Here is an 18,886-nt window from a genome sequence, read left to right on the forward strand (position 1 = left end):
GAGATTCACCTGGCCACTTTAATTGCTAGATTTACATTGCCACCTTAGGTGCTATCTATAGATTTGCGTTTACGACTCTGCTCGTATTTAAAGATCAACTCGTACAAAACTAAAACTTTTGCTGCCAGCAGGATCTTCCTCGGGTTGTTTTTTTATTGGGCAGGAGGGGGCTCTCTGTCGGGCGGGGCGCTGCTCGGGCCGTGGAGGACAGGGTTCCCGCGGGATGCTCCGGCACTCCCGCTGCCGAGGGCCGGGCGGTGACGGCAGAGGGCGCTGCCGGCCCGCGGGAGGCGCTGCCAGCGCCGCATTTCCCGGGATAACGGGTCCCGCAACTTCCCTCCAGAACTGCATCCAAAGTAAGCGCGGCCGCCGCAGCCGCGTCCCCCGCTGCGCGGGGCAGCCCGACCCGCTCCTCCCGGCCCGCCGGGCTCCCGGCTGGCTCCCCTCTCCAGGCGGGAGCGTCCCGGGGCCCCCCGGCCCCGCTCCCGGGGGCTCCCCCCGCGCTCCCCGCCCGTCCCGCTCCCGCCGGGGCGGCCCCTCAGGTGCGGGGGGCGGGCCGGGGCGGGGCGGCGCGGCCGGGCGGCCAATGGGCGGCCGTGGGGGGAGCCGGCCCGGCCGTCAAGAGGGCCGGGATCCATGAGCGCCGGGCAAAGTTGGGTCCGGGCGGCCGCGGATCAGGGACCGGCCCGGCCGCCGTGCGCCCGGGCATGCCAGCGGGGCGGCGGGCACCGCGCGGGAGCGGCGGGCCGCGGGGGCCCCGGCGGTAGCGGCGGCGGCTGCTGAGCGGCGATGCGGCGCGGAGCCCCCGGCCGCCCCCCAGCCCCGGAGCGGCGGCGGGAGGAGCGGCGGCAGAGGCAGAGCCGGAGCGTCCCGTGAGCGCGGAGCGCCGCCGGCTCCGCTCCCGTCCGCGTCCGGAGCGCAGCGTCCGCGGGTGCCGAGAGAGGCGGCGGGCAGGGCAGGGCAGCGGGAGCGGGGCAAGCGGCGGCGCCGGGCCGCCCCCTCGGGGCGCTGCGCCCCCGGCTCGCCATGGGCCGCCCCCCCGCCGCCCGCGGGCCGCCGCTGCTGCTGTCGCTGCTGCTGCCGCTGCTGCCGCCGCTGGGCAGCGCCGCCGCGGAGCCGCGCCAGGTGTTCCGGGTGCTGGAGGAGCAGCCGCCCGGCACTTGGGTGGGCACCATCGCCACCCGGCCCGGCTTCACCTACCGCCTGAGCGAGCACCACGAGCTCTTCGCCATCAACGCCACCTCGGGCGCCCTGCACACCCGCGCCACCATCGACCGCGAGAGCCTGGCCAGCGACGTGGTGGACCTGGTGGTGCTCTCCAGCCAGCCCACCTACCCCAGCGAGGTGCGCGTCCTGGTGCTCGACCTCAACGACAACGCGCCCGTCTTCCCCGACCCCTCCATCGTGGTGACTTTCAAGGAGGACACGGGCAGCGGGCGCCAGCTTATCCTGGACACTGCCACCGACGCCGACAGTGGCACCAATGGCGTGGACCACGGCTCCTATCGGATCGTGGCCGGCAACGAGGAGGGCCGCTTCCGCCTCAACATCACCCTCAACCCCAGCGGTGAGGGAGCTTTCTTGCACCTGGTTTCCCGTGGAGGGCTGGACCGGGAGGCCACCCCCACCTACCAGCTGTTGGTGCAGGTGGAGGACAAGGGCGAGCCCCGTCGCCGAGGGTACCTTCAGGTCAACGTCACCGTCCAGGATATCAATGACAACCCGCCCATCTTCAGCCAGACGCTTTACCAGGCACGAGTGCCCGAGGATGCGCCCGTCGGGGCCAGCGTCCTCCAGGTCACTGCGGCTGATGCCGATGAGGGCACCAATGCCGACATCCGCTACCGCCTGGAGGGAGGCGATGGTGGCAGCGGCGCTGGGGACGGGGCTGGCAGCCTCCCCTTTGAGGTGGACCCCGAGAGCGGGGTGATCCGCATCCGTGAGCGCCTGGACTACGAGATGCGGCAGCAGTACTCGCTGACGGTCCAGGCCATGGACCGCGGGGTGCCGGCGCTGAGCGGCCGGGCCGAGGCCCTCATCCGCCTGCTCGACGTCAACGACAACGAGCCCCGGGTGAAGTTCCGCTACTTCCCGGCCACCTCCCGCTTTGCCTCTGTGGATGAGAACGCGGCCCCCGGCACGGTGGTGGCCCTGCTGACGGTGAGCGATGCCGACTCTCCCGCGGCCAACGGGAACATCTCCGTGTCCATCCTGGCGGGAAACGAGCAGCGGCACTTTGAGGTGCACAGCAGTAAGGTACCCAACCTCAGCCTTATCAAGGTAGCGGCCGCGCTGGACCGGGAACGCATCCCGGCTTATAACCTTACCGTAGCGGTGGCAGATAACTACGGGGCCCCACCGCCACCTCCAGGCTCCCCCGACGGGGCGCTGGCAGCTCCCGTGAGCCGCTCCTCGGTAGCCAGCCTGGTGATCTTTGTGAACGACATCAATGACCACCCACCTGTCTTCGGGCAGTCGGTGTACAGGGTGAACATCAGCGAGGACGTGCCCCTGGGCAGCTACGTGCGGGGCCTCAGCGCCACAGACCGCGACTCGGGCCTCAATGCCAACCTCAAGTACAGCATCGTCTCGGGCAACGAGCTGGGCTGGTTCCGCATCAGCGAGCACAGCGGGCTGGTCACCACGGCTGTCCCCCAGGGTGGCACTGCCGGGCATGCTGCAGGCACATCCAGCTCCAGCGGGCTGGACCGGGAGACTGCTTCTCAGGTGGTGCTCAACGTCAGCGCCCGTGACCAGGGGGTGCAGCCCAAATTCTCCTACGCACAGCTGGTGGTGACCATCCTGGACGTCAATGACAACAAGCCTCGCTTCGGTCAGCCTGAGGGTTACCAGGTGTCCCTGGCTGAAAACTCGCCATCAGGAACTGAGCTGCTTGTCCTAAGTGCCACCGATGGGGACCTGGGGGACAATGGGACTGTCCGCTTCTCCCTGCAGGAAGCCGAGCCAGCGCTGGCAGCAGTTGGCCCTTCCTCTGTGACCCCTCGCCAGATGTTTCGCCTGGACCCGGTTTCAGGCAAGCTCAGCACCGTCTCGCAGCTGGACCGGGAGGAGCAGTCTCACTTCTCCTTGCAGGTCTTGGCCACTGATTTGGGCTCTCCTCCCCTCTCGTCGCTAGCCCGAGTTAACGTGACCATCCTGGATGTGAATGACAATAGCCCTGTGTTTTACCCCGTTCAGTATTTTGCCCATATCCAAGAGAATGAGCCAGCCGGAACCTACGTGACCACCGTGTCTGCCACGGACCCCGATCTGGGACCCAATGGGACAGTCAAGTACAGCATCTCAGCTGGAGATACCTCCAGGTTTCAGGTCCATGGGCAGACAGGGGTCATCACAACAAAAATAGCCCTTGACAGGGAGGAGAAAACTGCTTACCAGTTGCAGATCGTGGCCACTGATGGTGGCCACCTTCAGTCGCAGAACCAAGCCATTGTCACCATCACTGTGTTGGACACACAGGACAACCCCCCTGTTTTCAGCCAGGGCACGTACAGTTTTGTTGTTTTTGAAAATGTTGCCATGGGTTACCACGTAGGTACTGTTTTTGCTTCCACCATGGACCTCAACACCAACATCAGTTACCTCATTACGACGGGTGACCAGAGGGGCGTGTTTGCCATCAACAGGGAGACGGGGCGGATCACCACAGCCAGTATTATTGACAGGGAGGAGCAAGCATTTTACCAGCTGAAGGTGGTTGCTAGAGGTGGGGCGATAACTGGGGATGCTGTGGTCAATATAACTGTCAAAGATTTAAATGACAATTCCCCACACTTTGTTCACGTGGTGGAAAGTGTAAATGTTGTTGAGAACTGGAAGGCTGGGCATACCATATTCCAGGCCAAAGCTCTTGATCCCGATGAAGGTGTTAATGGCATGGTCCTTTACAGCCTTAAGCAAAACCCAAAGGGCTTGTTCTCAATCAATGAAGAAACTGGTGCTGTAAGCTTAACGGGGCCGCTTGACATAAACACTGGGTCTTACCAGGTTGAAATCCTGGCCTCGGATATGGGGGTGCCTCAGCTGTCCTCCAATTTTATCCTGACTGTCTCTGTCCATGATGTAAATGATAACCCGCCAGTGTTTGACCAGCTTTCCTATGAAATTACTATCTTGGAGTCAGAGCCCGTGAATTCCAGGTTCTTTAAGGTACAGGCTTCTGACAAAGACTCGGGAGTGAACGGTGAAATTGCTTACAGTATAATTGAAGGAAATGCTGGGGATGCCTTTGGCATATTTCCAGATGGTCAGCTGTATATAAAAAGTGAACTGGACCGTGAACTTCAGGAAAGATATGTTTTACTGGTTGTTGCTTCTGATAGAGCAGTAGAACCACTCAATGCTACTGTGAACGTTACCGTGATTCTGGAGGATGTAAATGACAACAGGCCCCTGTTCAATAGTACCAACTATGTGTTCTACTTTGAAGAGGAACAGAGAGGCGGGTCGTATGTGGGTAAAATAAATGCTGTAGATAAGGACTTTGGGCCGAATGGTGAGGTCAGGTATTCATTTGAGCACATGCAGCCGGATTTTGAGCTGAACACAGTAACTGGGGAAATCAGAAGCACTCATCAGTTTGACAGAGAAGCTCTCATGAGACAGAGGGGAGCTGCAGTATTTAGTCTGACAGTCATAGCAACAGATCAGGGGTTGCCAAAGCCTCTGAAGGATCAGGCAACTGTACAGATCTATATGAAAGACATCAATGATAATGCCCCCAAATTTTTGAAAGATCTTTACCAAGCTACTATATCAGAATTGGCAGTGAATCTGACACAGGTCCTAAGAGTTTCTGCCTCGGATGTTGATGAAGGGGTTAATGGGTTGATTCACTACTCTGTAATCAAGGGAAATGAAGAAAATCAGTTTGCAATAGACAGCAGCACAGGCCAGGTGACCTTAGTAGGCAGACTAGATCATGAGACTACTGCCTCATATTCCCTTGTCATCCAAGCAGTGGACTCTGGAGCTGTTTCCCTAAGTTCAACTTGCATGTTGAGCATTGACGTATTGGATGAAAATGACAACAGCCCTTCCTTCCCTAAATCAACCTTGTTAGTGGATGTCTTAGAAAATATGAGGGTTGGTGAACTTGTGTCATCTGTCACTGCCACTGATTCTGATTCAGGTGACAATGCTGACCTCCACTACAGCATTACAGGGACAAACAATCACGGGACTTTCAGCATCAGTCCCAACACCGGGAGTATTTTTCTCGCCAAGAAACTGGACTTTGAGACACAGTCTCTGTACAAGCTAAATATAACAGCAAAAGACCAAGGAAGGCCCCCACGGTCCTCTACGATGTCAGTGGTGATACACGTTAGGGATTTCAATGATAACCCTCCTCATTTTCCTCCGGGAGACATCTTTAAATCAATTGTCGAGAACGTTCCTGTGGGTAGCTCTGTCATTTCTGTGACTGCTCACGATCCGGATGCGGATATTAACGGGCAGCTAACCTATGCAATCATCCAGCAGATGCCAAGGGGGAATCACTTCCGTATAGATGAGGTGAGAGGGACAATATTTACCAATGCTGAGATCGATCGGGAGTTTGCCAATCTCTTTGAGTTAACAGTCAAAGCCACCGACCAGGCTGTTCCCGTGGAGTCCAGGCGATTTGCTCTCAAGAACGTGACCATCCTGGTGACGGATCAAAATGACAACGTCCCCGTGTTCATATCGCAGAACGCCCTGGCGGCCGACCCCTCGGTTGTGATCGGTTCAATCCTAACCACAATCATGGCTGCGGATCCTGACGAGGGTGCCAATGGAGAGGTGGAGTATGAGATAGTCAATGGAGACACTGAAACCTTCATCGTGGATCGCTACAGCGGAGATTTAAGAGTAGCCTCAGCGTTGGTGCCTTCTCAGCTCATCTACAACCTCATAGTTTCTGCCACCGACCTGGGCCCTGAGAGGAGAAAATCCACCACTGAGATGACTATAATTCTGCAAGGGGTTGATGGGCCTGTTTTCACTCAGCCCAAATACATCACCATCCTGAAAGAGGGCGAGCCCATCGGGACGAACGTGATATCCCTGGAAGCGGCGAGCCCGCGGGGCTCCGAGGCGCAGGTGGAATATTACATCGTGTCCGTTCGGTGCGACGACAGGAGCCTCGGGCGCCTCTTCACCATCGGCCGCCACACCGGGGTCATCCAGACCGCTGCCATTCTGGACAGGGAGCAAGGAGCACGGCTCTACCTGGTGGATGTTTACGCCATTGAAAAGTCGTCCGTTTTGCCCCGCACCCAGCGAGCAGAGGTAAAGTTTTATTCAGTAGTTGTTTCTTTGTCTTTGTACTCCTGTGTAATTCCAGGACTGTGATTGATTTTTCACTGAAGTTGTGGTGTCAGTGTTGGACAGGAGAACTGGCTCTGAACAGCTCCTGGAAGTTCTTGCCATCTCTGCCTGGCTAAATCCCTGGGATGACAGGTCCCCCTCACACACCTCCAATTTAGGTTACTTTTTTACGTAACTCACTGATGAGCATGAAAATGGCTTTGTTTCTCTTCTTGGATGTGACAGCTGGTAAAAGTGTAACATTTTAGCTGGAAACATCCATTATCACAAAGCCATTTGCCTTGACTGAAGGGTCTTTAAAGGTTTTCTGCCTGACTAGCTTGAAAAGCAAAGGGTGGAAACCAGGTTTGGAGCATCGTCTGTGAAATACAAGTGTTTTACTTGCTCTGCCTTCAGTCACAGAGCTGATCATTCATGCTGTCTTCTGCGGTAATACCGAGAAGCCAGGTGTGAAAAGGAGTCTTATGTTTGCTTGAAATTGCAGCCTCTCCTGGAAATTTGGGGCTGGCACTGAGTGGTTCAGCCAGCAGAGGATGGTGGTAGTGTGTAGTGGTTCAACCATTTCCCTCTCTGGCTGAGCATACTCAGTACTGCATGGCCCTACAGATCCCACAGCCATGCTTCCTTCTGGGATTTAAGTCCTAGTTTTGATATTGTGGTGGCTTGCAGGTTTGGGGGACTTTTTTGTTTGATTTTATCAAAAGTGGTATCGCCAATTCTTACTTGACAGCTGTGGATTTCTTCACAGCTGCTTTTGTTGTTTCTTCTGCAGGCTAAGGATGATCTGTGTAGGTGTGTAACTTTTCTCTCCTATGCTGGCAGTGACAGATCCTCTCTGAAGTGGTTGTCAGGGAATTTGAGCACTGCTCCATCTCAGAGATGTGATCCTGTCCTGGTGTGTGTGCAGCGTGCTGCTGATGGCCACGTTTTGACCAACAGTAGCATATTGGAAAATGACCTGTTTTAGTAGTGCTGCTGGTTTAAATAATGCTATTTTTGTGAGAATATTCCTGTTGTGCAGGTCTTTGTACCCCTGCTAACAATTTGTAAAAGACACACCTTTATAATTTTTTCCTTATTGTTGTGTCATATATTTTCTTGACGGAAAGTTGTTTTGAGGGTCAGGCCTTTGTCATTGGGCACTTGGATCATGACCCCTCAGCTCTGAGTTAGAGCAAAGAGTTTCTTGAGCTGGGGAAGAAGGACTCATAGGAGACCCAACCCTATGGCTGTAATATTCTTACATGTTGTAAAATACATGAGTATTTGCTGAGCAGGGAAGAGAACAACCATTGAAACTTCAAACAACTTTTACATTGTTGAATGCAAACCACGTCTGAAATCACAAGCAAATGTTTTATTCTGTAAAGAACCCTGAGAGGCATAATTGTAGTTAGAATTTCCTATTACTGGTTGTATCTTTATAGCCTCTAAAATGTGTCTTCTCCCAAATGTAATTAGCTTACTGTGCTTCTTTATAAATGTATTATAAATTATAATCAGCTTTCAACTTTTAAAAACATAACCATATGCAGTCTTCCTGTTAACTGATGGGATTTCTCTGGAAGGCTTTTGCTGTCCAACACAAGAACTACTGCAGTGACATTCTGTGTGCAAGCTGTCAGTGGGTGCTGAATAAGCAACACAGCATTTTTCCCATATATTTGTATATTTTTTTTCTATTTGTTTTTCTTGGTTTTGGTTTGGATTTTCTTGGGTGGGTTTTTTTGGTGGGGGAAAAGCGTGAATATCGTATATTTTCTTTTTTCCTTCTCTTATGAAGAGTGTGTTGGGTTTTGTGTCTCAGTATGGTTGAAGCAAAGGGAAAAATGGTAATGGGATATTCTGAACAATGTCTACATGATTATTCTTCATTGCCTGCTACGCTCTCTGCCCTGATGCCAGAAATCATCTTAATTGCACTGTGGCATGTGAGTGAGCCACTGAGCATGGGGAGCTGCCCAGTGCTAAACTTGCTGTCTGAGCCTGGTGAGGAGAGCAGCGGGAGTAAGGAAGTTAATAGATCTTTTGTCTCATACAGACTCCAGGGTGACAGATACCTGGTGTGAAATAGAGATATTTACAGTTTCGAAACAGTGACCCAGCTTTGTCTTGCCAGCAGGCAGCATAAAAGAGGAGCAGACTTGCGTGAAACCACTTGCTCCAGAAGTGAATTAACCCTTGTCCTTGGGAAGTGGTGTGATTCCCCCCCCCCCCCCCAAATTCTGTCACTATTTTATTCTATTTATCTTTTAAAATAATATCAAAAATATGGAAAAGATCCACCTAGTGCCCTAACTGAAGAAGAAAGTATCTTTCCAATATTTCTCACCCATTCCTGGGGTTTGCCCTATGGGATCAGACTAAAGACCCACTGACTGCACAGATCCCAGGGTTCTGTGTAGGTGCTTTATGAACAGAGTGTCCAAGGGCAGAATTTTGCACAGGACTGTGGGGGATCCCTTGCTGAACCCAAAACAGCTGACATACCTTGACATTGAAGGGTTATTTTCAGTAAAGTAACAACAAAATTTTAGGAAACAAAGGGGTTTGTTTACAATCTGTGGGTTTTTTCTTAGCATTAGCTTTTATCTTGTGTGTGTTTCTGTGTTTGTTATTACTATATGGAGAGAAAGGTGGTGGTGGTGGGGTGTGTATCAGGAAAGTGCAAGTGGTGAAGTAAAGCTTTCTTCAAGTACCAAATATTTGAGATTTGTCAAGAAAATGCAAGTGCTTGTTCCAGTATATTTTACAGTTAGATGGTGTAATTTTGGATGATAGTCGTTGAATCTGAAAGCTTGTTTTGTAATTTAATTTTGGATTTTTATCCTGTTTGTAATCTACAGTGACAAACAAGATGATTTGACACTGTGTTAATGTGTTTTGTGATCAGTCTTGGCTTTTCCCCCTGCTGCATTAATCATGAAGTTAGTACAATCATCGCTGTTGATCTCATGTGAAAAAGAACAATGTAGGTGTCCTCCTAAAGGGGTCCCTTCAGTTTGCAATTCTATACCTTTTAAATGTTTCTCTTAGGAAAAAGCCCCTCAGCTAAACTCCTTTTGCTTGGCTTTCCAACATAAATTCTCTTTCAACCTTTTGGGCAGGGCTGAGGGTTTCACCACCCTGCTTTTATATGGCTTTATATTTAATATGATTTTATATTTAATATGGAATGACTAATGCCTGCTGGCATCACTTGCACTCCTCACAGGAGTCCCCTCAGCCCTGCCTCCCCACACAATGACCTCGTGCTGAGGGATATTTTGGGTGGCGGTGTGCTGCACCCTGGTTTGTGTCTGGCAGCAATAACAGGAACAATACCTCATCTTCTGTGCTGTGTTACCAGGGATTAAGAGGAATTAGATGGGCTCTCCAGTTTGCATGTTTAACCCTTCAGTGGGTGGCTTCCTTGAGGGGTTTGCTAGGAACTACTAGTCCCTGTGTGTATCATTTATGGTGATGTATATATCACCTACACCCATTGAGAAGGGGTAACACCTTGGGAGGGGAACTCCTGGTTCAGTTCAGCATCTTTAATACACTTTAAATAGGTTCATAGCTCCCAAGGAAGGGAGAAGAAGGGTGTAAATGAGGAAAGGGTACTCAAATGAAAGATTTATTGATTTAAAAATGGAAATACTTGGAGAGGCAGATCTGTGGTCCTGCTGGAGCTTTTTGCTTGGCAATGTTAATATCCTCTTAAAAGAGGGGGGGGGGGGGGGTAATCTTCATTTGCAGACAGGGAGAAATGAGACACTGGGTTTTCTTTTGTGCTTGTGCACTTGCAGCTTCATCTTGTGAGTATTTCATGATTGACACTGTTGGGGATCTTGGACTTCCGAGCCGGGGAAGTGTTCTTTATTTGGGCAAGATGTGGGGATTTCAGACAGTGCTTAGTAAAGATGTGGAAGTCAATGAAGAAAGGCAGAGTGAATGGCTCTGGCCTCCTGGAAAGACAATCACAGGACGTTTTGCCTTGAGTCAGTAGGAACTGCAGCCATGGCCATAAACCTGGGATTGCCTGGTGTAAATAGCTGAGGTGGAGCTGTTTGTCTCTGCCCAGGCTGTGTCCTGTGGCTGAGCTAGCTGTATGTCACTCCTGCATCCCTTGGGCTGCATCCCTTGGGCTGGGTGCTGCTGCAGGGGTGTGGTGTCACTCATCATCCCATTGGAGAGGAAAAGGGGTGGCCTGGTGGGGCCAGACACTGAAGGTGCCATTTCATCAGCCAAGCTGGCTGATGGAAGGCCTTAAATTTAGTAGGGGAATTTGAAACCCACTTCAGAGGAGTCTTATCTGGCATGTCTCGTATTTACCAGCACAAAGAAGAACAATGGGGTTCTCCTTGTATTCATGCTATTTATAAATCGGTTCATTCTTTAATGATGCATGGCACATCAGTTGTTGCCTGACAAAGGAAACTGCTTATGAAATGCTGGAGTAAACAATGAAAATCTGCTGCCTTGTCCCAGCTCCAAAGACACCTTTCTTTTTCTTCCTAAAGCTGATATTGCCCATTCTGAGAAATGTGTAATTATTTAAGTTACTGCTATCGTTTGCACAATCTGAAAAAGGATCTTGAACTAGAGTGGGAGATGAATGTTCCTTATGTGGAAAACGATTCAAAACCAATTTGTGTGTTTTGGTTCAAAGTAGGCTCTTTTTTCATCCTCTCTAATTTCTTTAATGATTCCACCTTGCTACACGTTCTTAATATCTAGAATTTCTCATTTCTTTGCAATTTTAGCAGCCTTTGGGCATTTTTGCATGTGAGGTCACCTAATAATTTTTATCTCAAAAATCACTAGACTTCTAAAAACAACATTCTTTATTACGGAAAATATTATTTTTCATCCGTCTCTAGTGCAAACACTAGAAATAATGGCCAAAAAAACAGGGCAAAATTTTCATCTGCTTATTTTTGCTAAGTGTTAAATTCTGCATACGAATCTCCAAATGGTTCTTGGGTCCTATCAATGTTAATGAGGGAGTCCTTTTCTGTGTAAAATGATACCCCCAGAGCTGAGGGAGCACGGGGCTCTTTCCATGTGTTAGGTGAAACAATGAGTGGCTGCCCATTTGCTCCAGAAGCTGGTGACCAAAGGCTGCTGCCCCTCTTGGTGTCCCCAGCCCTCACCTTTATCTTTACTGTATCTTTACTGGGGCGAGACTGTGTTGGTGGTGGTGTCTGAGATCTTTGCTCTTGTCCTGTCCTGTTGCTTGTGCAGCTTCTGTGAGACTGCACCTCACCAAAGGCTGCTCCTTCTCTTTGGACTGGCAGAGGTTTCTGTGTTCTGAGTCTTTCCGAGCTTGAATTGCCACTTCCCACCCTTCCAGGAGCAAGGTGTCCATTTAATTTATATCAAAGCAAGCCCTTGGCATGGCATAGTTCTGCTGGTACAGTTTGTTTTAACTGTGTCTAGGCTAGGGGGTAGCATTACTGTTAGCTCAGTTTGGTTTCTTTCTCTGTGCGAGACCTTGTGTGGAGACAAGCCCTAGCATGCTCGTGTTCCAATTTAAAAAAAAAAAGGAATTTATGGTGACTAAAATTGAAGTGAAATGAAGAGTTTTCCTCACACGTTCCCCAAGTCTGGAGAAGAGATGCTAGATCAGAATGGTGCATTGGTGCCATACTGGTTTGTTTCAGTGAATTTATAGCCTGGCTCGGCTTTGCCAAAAATAATACCAGATATGATAGAGAAACTGTGTCTTTGTTTTACTGCGACATTTCTCTCTATTCTAATAAATCTTATTTTTAATTAGACCCTCAGTCTAGACTGTCAGGCAGGTTTGTTTTTACAGTGATCTATTTTTGTTTACTTCCTCACAGCGAAAACATTCCAAAAGGACAGTAGAACAGATGGAAACTGATAGCCATGATCGCACTGTAAAAATACATCGAGTTGCATTAGTTAATGCAAAAGAATTCCAGAGGGCTTGTTATGAAGTGGTAATTTATGTGCCAACAGCTAAGCAGAAAGTAATGAAAATACGAGTTTGCTTCAGCATTTCACGTCCTGCAGCCATCACACATGCATGCTGATGGTAGGTAGGCTGTGGCTTGTATTGACACGGTCTTAGTAAGTGATTTTGGTCTTAAATAAAGTGTGTAAGGGTTCTGCTGCAATTAATGCAGACATCCAGACCTACAGACAGAAAGGCATTCAGCAGCTCTGAGGCTCAGACAGGTGGAAGGAACTCTGGAGGCTCCTTTTGGAGAAGAGCATCTTCTTTGCAGTTCATCACCTTCCTGCCCTCCACACTCTGACCCAAAGGTGGCATCATCCCATGGCCAAGTCTGGGTTCCCTGCAGTGGCCATGTGAGGGAATATGACTCCTAAGAGCCCTGAAGCCGATTCAGATTCTCTAATAGAGCTGAAACACAAAGACAGGTTTTTTTCTCACAGATCTTTGACTGAAAGAAATGGGAATAAGTATTTTATGTATTGGCCCTTGTAAACAATCCCTCTTCAGCTCTCTCCTAGCCCCTTTAGACATTGGAAGGTGCTCTGAAGTCTCCCTGGACTCTTCTCCAGCCTGAACAGCCCCAGCTCTGTCAGCCTGTCTTGACAGAAGAGGTGCTCCAGCCCTCATATCATCTACTTCTTATTAAATTCTGTATGAATGGCACTGATAAAACTGATGAGCTGGAGGCTTTGTGTTTTACAAGTAACTCTTGACTGCTTTCCAGGCCGTTAGTTGGATCTCTCTTTTATGGGGCATCCTAAGAGTACGGAGCATGACTGTCGCTGATGGGAACAAGGAGAGGATTTATGAGCTGGGTTAGGACAGCAGCCACTTTTGGAGGTCTCCATCACCAGATGGAGCATCATGACTCATGCCTGTGCTCTCTCCTGGAGAGCAGAGATGGACCAGCAGCACCCATGTGCGTGTCCTGTCTTTGGGAGCAGGGTCTGCAGTCCTGCCAGGGGCTTTCTGCCAGGTGCCACGTGTGGAGCTGCTCTGGGCTGGGTCATAACTCTGCTCTGATATGCTGCTGATGCAAGTTTATCATCTGCTATTGAAGCAGAAAATAATAAAAGACAACTTTCAACCTTATGAGTTACAGTAATGAGTGTTAGTTATGGTTATAAAATAATCGTAGCTTTTTTCCTCGAGGATTTCTTTGGAGATAGTTTGTTTAATTTTAATGCTTCTGAAGCCTTTTTCAGATCTTTTTTGTCTAAAATATAAATGAGAAGACCATTAATTTAAGGTTTTAAACAAGTGCTTCATACCTAGACCTCTTTGGGTTTTAAGGCAAACATTTTACTTTTGGTAGCTGCAGTATAATCCAGGAGAAGACTATCAGTTCTAAGAACATGTATATGATGTTTCATCCACCCAGATGTGTAGTCCTCTTTCTAAGCAATGAACAGAATTTATATCCTACTTGTACCAAATTAATTTAAGTAGCATCCAACACTAGATAGCGCTGAACTACACAGAGCCATGCTAATTGGCTTTCAAAACAAGAACTTGATGTGCAGCACCCTGAAGCCTTTGGGGAGGCAGAAAAACCAAGTCCACACCACAGGGCATGTATGCATTTTAAGACAGGAAAAGCACTTCTTTAAGCTGGAGGGGTGTGTTTGCCATGGGCGCTATGTATGGGGAAATATGTGATTTTATTTCCCTCAGAGTGTACTAGGAGATAAATTGTTCCTTGGAGAGCAGGAGAGAGAGCTGAGCTGAGTGCTTTTCTTGTCAGCTCCTTTCTGGATCATTTTTGATAAATTAAGAGAATTCTCCTGAAACACTTCAGAGGAATAAATAAGATGCCAGAGCTGTGCTGCACATCTGTAGTATATGTGTTTAAAACTTGACTTTTCCATAGGGGTTTTCTTCTATAATGTTACACTTCAGGGTTCCTGGTGCTTTCCCCATTTTCATTCTTTATTCTTTTTAATACAACATTTCTTTTTAATCTATCAAAATGTCATGCTTCCCAAAGTATTGAAGACACATTGCTGTTACAAGGCTGTTCAGAAGCAGAAGGCCAACTCAGTAGTTTATTGTACTCTTATTCTTTTGAGACCTGCATTTCTGAGTGTATTTAAATGGCTTTTTTGTCTTCCTGAGCATGATTCTATTCCCTTTGAAAGTTGCCTTATGCCCACTTGTTTTGAGGAAAGAATTTGAACCTTTATGACTTCAGCAAACAAATTAATGGAAATCCAGATTTTTAACCCCTGTAGGGTCATGTCAGTTTGTCTGGAAACTAATTTATGGTGTGGTGATTTTTCTTTCCACTGTTTTCTTTCTTTGGCAATGCCCTTAACTCCTGCACTTCAAACTAATGAGGAATTAGCCTGTTTTATTTTATCTTTACCTATGAATTTCTAAACTCCAGGTAATTCTTGTGGTCAGCACTGAAAGTTGTGCGGGTTTTTTGGCATCTCTTTGTTTTTCGGGCCAAGCTACCAAGTGGGGTTGAAGCTCCTCTGAATGAGGTTAGGTGATTGTGTTGAGACCGTAATTAATTAAACATATGCACCAATACCTTGTGTTTTCAAGTCCTGGAATGGGCAGACTCAGAATGCTGCCTGACCTGCGCCAGCAGAGAGGGGAGGAAGAGGGAGGGGACTTCTTCTTGCAGGGCAGGATGATGTGGAGTAGGAGCAAGCTGCACACACGCCTGCCAAAATGCTTGGATCAGACTAGAGGAACACAGATGGCTGAGGCTGATAAAGGTGTCTCTTATTGTGTTGGTTTTTCTTTTTTTTTTTCTTTCTCCTCAGCACTGTTTTGAGTTTGTGTGTGAGGGACGGGTAAGAGGGGAGGAAGGCAACTGCATTGTATGATATGTTTATTTTGATACATTTTACAGGGTAGGAAAGGAGTTGTGTAAATTCAATACTCCTTCTCGGTAGGACGCCAAAGGCTGGAGCTAAGCCCTCCTTTTAGGTTTCTGTAACAAATGAACAATAATGGATCTTCAGGGATTTATGTCGTGCTGTCCAACCTTCAGTTCTTATCTGCTAATAGAAAAATCCCCATCCACTGCTGAAAGTAGCTCCTAAAAATTGGACTGAGAAGCCTTGGAAGCACGTGGCTGCCTCTGCTCATAACCAGCTCTCCTCTTACGTGGCCCCCTCGTGTCTCCTGGAGCCCCAGGTGATTTATCACTGTGGTTATTTATTTATTGCCATGCTTTATGCTGTCTGTGTATAAATATCAGGTACATATGTGTGTATACAAAAGACACACATGTATGAATAATGTCCTGTCCTGCAAGAAGGTGGTTTGCTTGGAGGAGGAAGCCAGCCCACTGCAGGACAGGAATGTGTTAAGGAATAGCTTAAGTCCCACAGACTCTTAATCTGAGCAAAGCCCAGTTCTTCTTAGCATTTGTTATTTATTGTTCCAGAAATTAACTGGTCACTGCTATCTGGAAATGTCATGTCTGAACTTTAAAGCTGCTTGCAGGAATAAATCACTGCCACAAGACATGGTGGCTGTTCCAAGTCTGTCAGAGCTGTTCCACCCATGAGCAGCACCATCCATCAGGGTGAGGCTGAGGAGAAGGGGGTAGAAGCAAGACCTTTTTCCTCCTCCATCTATTTAAAGCAAAATCTTAAAGAGGCAATTTCTTTAGAGGGCCTTAAGATTCTTGTCTTGTAAATGATGGCTCTAGTGTTGCTGGAAATCTGCAAGATGTTCTTCCCGGTGAGCATGGAAGAAAAATGGCACATGAGACTTCACCCTAGGGCAAGTAAATTTCATTTTGAAAGTCTTTTCTCAATTTGCAGTCATTAAGTTGAAATACCACCCTTGTTTTGCATAGAATTTTTTTGCATTAAAAAACTATTTGCAAAGTCACGCTCCTAATGGTGTTACTAAGCTTCATCCAAATCAGGGCTGCTTTGGTCTGTTGTCATCTAGACACTCTTCATCCTTCCTTGATCATCCCACATGTGTCTGTTTTTAGAACACCTGTGGAAATACAATTTACAACACTAAGGCTGCCCAAAGCTGATGGAGTGAGACAGCTTTTCCTTCTGAGATTGAGTGCCATAAAAATGAATGTGCTTTTCTGATGCCATGAGGTCTCACATGTGCAAAACAGTCTCTTCCAAAAATACACCACAATATTATGATTATTAATTGTGGCTACTGCTATACAAACAGAAAAATAAGTTCAGCCCAGCTACATTCCCCTTTCTTAAAAAAAAAAAAAAAAGCCTTTTTTTGTAAGAAAATGCTACTTTTTTTTTTTTTTCTGTGAAAATATAATATTGTTATTACAGCTTTAGCTCTCTAAAGGATGTATGAGCATGAGAATCTGGAGTAAATGAAAGAAATTATTACTAAACAGTGGACTGGCTTTCCTCTGAGTGATGCTAATTTTCCTTCACTGTAACTCTATTTTATTTAGTTAAATTGCTCTTAATTTACATTGGTATAACCAAGCAGAAAATAAGGCCCCGAGTACATGAGAAGGACCTTCTATTTGTGTAAATTCAAATCTATATTGAAAGTGACACGGGGTAAACACTAAACATCTAACAAAAAGCTTGGCCCTTGCCAAGGAAATAAGGAAATCAAGACGTTCTGGAGTCTATAATTAGGCACTTTACATGGCTGGAGCTCTGTAAAAAGGAACAGAAGACAATGGTGTTAGCACAGTACTCCAAGGAAAAGAACCAGGGATAAATTCTGCTGTGAAGTGGGCGACAGGGCAGCTTAATGGGGACCAGTTTTGTGGGAGCCTGGGCTGAGAAGTCAGACTCTATAATATAATTTGTAAACAAACACACTGCTCCCTCCTCGTATAGTTAAAAATAATTGAGTATTAATTTAAAGGCTCTCTGTTGTGGCATAGTCTCAAAAAGACAAAAATTGGCTGTGTTGTCTGACTTATGTTGGGGTAGGTGCTTGATGTCCACAGTGGGACCTGCATGCCTTGCTTAAAGCAAGCCACTATATTTGGGATTTGGCTGAATTTCAGTAGTAGATCCCAAAGTAGATGCAGGTTTCTGTTTATGCTGGGAATACCAACCCACAAATCCTTCAGGAATGCTTGAGAGCAGGTTGGCGGTGACAGGTCCACTTTTCTGAGGCTCCAACTTCACCTGCAGATGGACGGGTACGAAACAGACTGTGTGAAATTCAGTGGTTCATAAATACTTAATCAAGTTTAGGTGGCAATCTGCTGATAAGAAATTCAGTTTACTCATTGTTTTTTTTCTTTTTTAATTTTCATTTCAGAAGGTTGTATTGGAATGAAAGAATTGCTTTTAGTGGGCTGAAATATAACTTTCACCACCCCTACAAAATCAATTTTATTATGATTATAGCAAATATCTGTCTGTGTATTTCTTCATTTAAAAAACAGAGGGCTGGTGTTTAGTAGAAAGGATTCTGAAACAGAAACAGTGCATTAAATTTCCTTTGCAACTTCCAGAGACATTGATTAATTGGGACAGTCAGCATGGCTTGCTTTTAGAAAGAAAAAGCTTAATGATTAACAAAATTCTTTTTCTGTTCCCCCACTGAGCATATAAAATGGTTATAAAAGAATGTAGAAGAGGCACAGTTGGAGTTGTTGTTGTTCTGCACAATAAAAACACAGGCAAATATTTCACAATATACTAAATGTAGCCAGAAACATTAATTTCCATGTGATAGCTATCAAGATCTTAATATAATCATGCATGCTCCAGGTCATTTGATGGTTTTGGGAGAGAAAAGCTGTCACAATCTGTGGATTTTAGGTTAAGGAACACCTACATTGAACGATTTACCAACACTTCTTTTTGTGTTTTGTTCTGCTGGAATTGCAAACCAGGGATTTAAGAAGTTTTTACCAGTTCTAAGCCAAATGACATTGCTCTGGCTTGACATTTCTAAGTGCTTGGTGAAAAGTAAGGAGGCTCGAGAAGTGCCCTTTGGAATGTGAAATGTTTTTGTCATCTGGGGAGATGAGGGCTTTGTCCTGTAAGGGAATTGTGACCTTGTCTAACATAACTGACAATGGTTATCATATTCCACTTGTAATTCCATGTTGTTGGTTTCCACCAGCAATGATTGCATCTTGCTGAAAAGTGCAATTATGTACCTCCTGAATGAATCCTGCCCCATACCCAGGGGTCTGGAGATACCAGCATGTATGTGGGACACCACAATTTTTTGCTCCTGTTCAATAACATCAATTGCAGTTCTCTGCTCTTAAACCAGGGGTCTTGAGAGAAGTTATTCTGGTGAAACTTTGCTCCTTTAGGGAAGAGCTGTCCTTATGTTAGCTGATAGCACTTTGTAAATTGCTGTGGTTTTTCCTTTCTTTCTTCCCCCCCAGTCGTGTGAAGGAGAATAGTAGGATATAGCTGTGTGATTCACCACAGCTTTACAAGTACCAAAGTTTATGTAATGTAGTGGCAGTCTTGAATCCATTTAACAGATGTTATGCATAGATTTAGGTGAAAGTTACACCAGCCTAGCTTCAATGGGATGACTTTAATTTATATGTTTTGAAAGATATATCCTATGTTGAACTACTTTATAAATATGCCATTGTAGGTTTACACAGTCAATGCCCGTCAGCAGCTTCCA

At 47.3% G+C, this 18,886-nt stretch overlaps 1 protein-coding gene across 1 annotated transcript in view; it reads left to right on the plus strand.

Moving 5' to 3' along the window:
- The first annotated feature begins 877 nt into the window (after positions 1-877).
- The window catches only part of FAT4 (FAT atypical cadherin 4), a 123,419-nt gene continuing 105,410 nt past the window's right edge, over positions 878-18,886 (plus strand). The window contains exon 1 of the mRNA XM_058838096.1: positions 878-6,294. Coding sequence (XP_058694079.1) covers positions 1,027-6,294 — 5,268 coding nt within the window. The 5' untranslated portion in view covers positions 878-1,026. The remainder of the gene's footprint in view (positions 6,295-18,886) is intronic.

Source organism: Poecile atricapillus, chromosome 4 (genome assembly GCF_030490865.1).
Source record: "Poecile atricapillus isolate bPoeAtr1 chromosome 4, bPoeAtr1.hap1, whole genome shotgun sequence".
NCBI lineage: Eukaryota > Metazoa > Chordata > Aves > Passeriformes > Paridae > Poecile > Poecile atricapillus.